This window comes from Alosa pseudoharengus, unplaced genomic scaffold, assembly GCF_046254945.1.
Source record: "Alosa pseudoharengus isolate Yale_2024_CS ecotype anadromous, Long Island Sound unplaced genomic scaffold, YU_APseudo_1.1 YU_APseudo_1.1_scf_3, whole genome shotgun sequence".
Classification (NCBI taxonomy): domain Eukaryota; kingdom Metazoa; phylum Chordata; class Actinopteri; order Clupeiformes; family Clupeidae; genus Alosa; species Alosa pseudoharengus.
Window position 1 is genome coordinate 35,683,772 of NW_027468718.1, and position 2,500 is coordinate 35,686,271.

General features: G+C 46.9%; 1 protein-coding gene across 1 annotated transcript in view; it reads left to right on the forward strand.

Moving 5' to 3' along the window:
* myo3b (myosin IIIB) overlaps positions 1 to 2,500 on the forward strand; it is a 139,738-nt gene that overhangs the window by 103,092 nt on the left and 34,146 nt on the right. Inside the window, exon 32 of the mRNA XM_076262849.1 lies at positions 78 to 189. Coding sequence (XP_076118964.1) covers positions 78 to 189 — 112 coding nt within the window. The remainder of the gene's footprint in view (positions 1 to 77; positions 190 to 2,500) is intronic.

Below are 2,500 nucleotides of genomic sequence, written 5' to 3' on the forward strand. Positions count from 1 at the left end.
CTCCTTCTCTCTGTCTCTCTCTTCTCTCCTCGTGTCTTGTCTGCTCTGACGGCTGGCTGTTGTCTCACCCATCAAAGGCTCAGGCTGACAGGGCCACTGCTGACAGGCAGGCCAGAGCAGGCAGCCTTGACAAAGGAGGAGGAGGTGGAGTGCCAGGCATCCTCCTCAGAGACCAGCAGAATAAACAAGGTAAGGGCCGCTCCTCTCCAGGGATGCCAGGCATGTGCGTGTCCACCTGGACAGGTGTGGGTGTGTGCCCACGCAGGCAGGTATTTTAAATTGGAAATGTGTGTGTGTGTGTGTGTGTGTGTGTGTGTGTGTGTGTGTGTGTGTGTGTGTGTGTGTGTGTGTGTGTGTTGATATACACACGTGCAGATTTATTCACATGCACAGTGTTAGTGTAAATGAAAACACACACACTCACCAGACAGTTGGAAATCCAGCATTAGTGCTCAAAGTGGGCCTCTTCTTCTAATGCAACACAACCATCCATGTATATGTGTGTGTGTGTGTGCGTGTGTGTGTGCGTGTGTGAGTGAGAAAGAGAATGCGTGTGAGTGTACATATATGTGAGTGTGCATACATTTCAGGTACACAGTGTGTATGTAGTGTGTGTGTGTGTGTGTGTGTGTGTGTGTATGTGTTTAGTGACAATGCCACCTAGCACATCAAAGTTACACGGTGACTGTGAGTCTGTGAACACCTCACACAGATCTCCATCATTGGCCCCTATTAAGGTCTCAGTGGTGGCAACACACACACACACACACACAGACACACACACACACATTTGCTGAACATGTGTTTGGTTAGAGTTTCGCCCCAAGGCACTGAATCCCATTACTGTCTGCCTGGGAGGTTGAGTGTGTGGGCGTATACGAGGCTGAAAGAGGGTGTGTGTGTGTGTGTGTGTGTGTGTGTGTGTTAATGAGGAAAGGACTGTGTGGATACAGTATATTAAGCTTATGTGTGTGTATGTAAACCATGCCATGCATTGTGCCCATCGTACCACACATTAGGCCCATCGTACCACACATCGTACCACACATTGGGCCCATCGTACCACCCATCGTACCACACATTTGGCCCTTCGTGCTGGTTGCCATTGTTGCTGCAGCATTGGGGGAATATGTCTTTTTTTCCAAGAGGGTGTGAATGTCTGTAAAATACAGTGCTGGCAGCAGTATGCATCATTAGTGTGTGTGTGTGTGTGTGTGTGAGAGAGAGAGAGAGAGGAAGAGAGAGAGAGTGTGTGTGTGTGTGTGTGTGTGTGTGTGTGTGTGTAAGTGTGTGTGTGTGTGTGAGAGAGAGAGAGGGAGAAAGAGAGAGAGAGTGTGTGTGTTTGTGTGTGTGTGTGTGAGAGAGAGAGAGGGAGAGAGAGAGATTGTGTGTGTGTGTGTGTGTGAGGTATGAGAGAGGTGGGTGGGGGGATTAGGAGGATTAGCTCTGATAATGTAGCAGACAGGCCTCTGCTGCGCACGGGATTAGTGTCTCACACACACACACACACACACACACACACACTCTAGCTCTCACTCTCGCTCACGCCTCTGCTACGCACAGATTAGTGTCAGCGTGCCTGGGTTAGATAGCGGTTAAGTCGGCTGCAGGTGACCCCGACTTCTTCACCCTATTCTGTCTCTCTCTGTCTTACACACACACACACACACACACACACACACCCTACATGCTGGGGGTTACATAGAGGCTTCAACTACTCCAGGGTAAGGTCAGTACGCCTCTGATGTCGCTGCTAATTTGCCGCCCTGTTGCCACTTCTATGCTAAACAGTTAATTAATGCAAGTCTGTCTTGTTATTATTGTGTCCACACTAATTGATTTCATATGTAGTTTTACACAAATGTGAACAGTGTGTTGGAGTGAGAGTTGGCACACAGAAACGGGGGGGCATGTCCAGTATGGGCAGAGACAGCGTCCAGAAATGGCCCCATCAGTGCCCAAGCACCGGCAGCAAGAGGAGGCAGGAGAACCAGACGTGCGTGGAGGAGTGAATGAAGTCAAGAGAACATGAATGCATTTATAATTGGATGAATAAATTAATTAATCAATTAATCAATTAATCAGTGAATAAATGAATGAATGAAGGAATTCCATAGTAAGTGTAGGGTAATCATATGCACGATTAGAGAAGTGAGGGGAAATGGAGCCATAGAAGACTTGGTAACACTTTACTTGACAGTATCGACATAAGAGTGACATGACACTGTCATGACACATGAAACCTAACCCTAATCCTAACCTCTAACCCTAATCCTAAACCTAACCTTAACCTTACCCCTAACCCTAATCATAACCTTAACTTGTTATGACAAAAACCGAATGTCACTTAATAACAGAAGTGTTATGTCATAAACGTTTATGACTTGTTTATAACACGTTCATGACACTCTTATGTCGACACTGTCAAGTAAAGTGTAACCGAAGACTTAAACAGAGAGACCCTGGCTATGTGAATGAGAGAACTGTGTGTGTGTGTCTG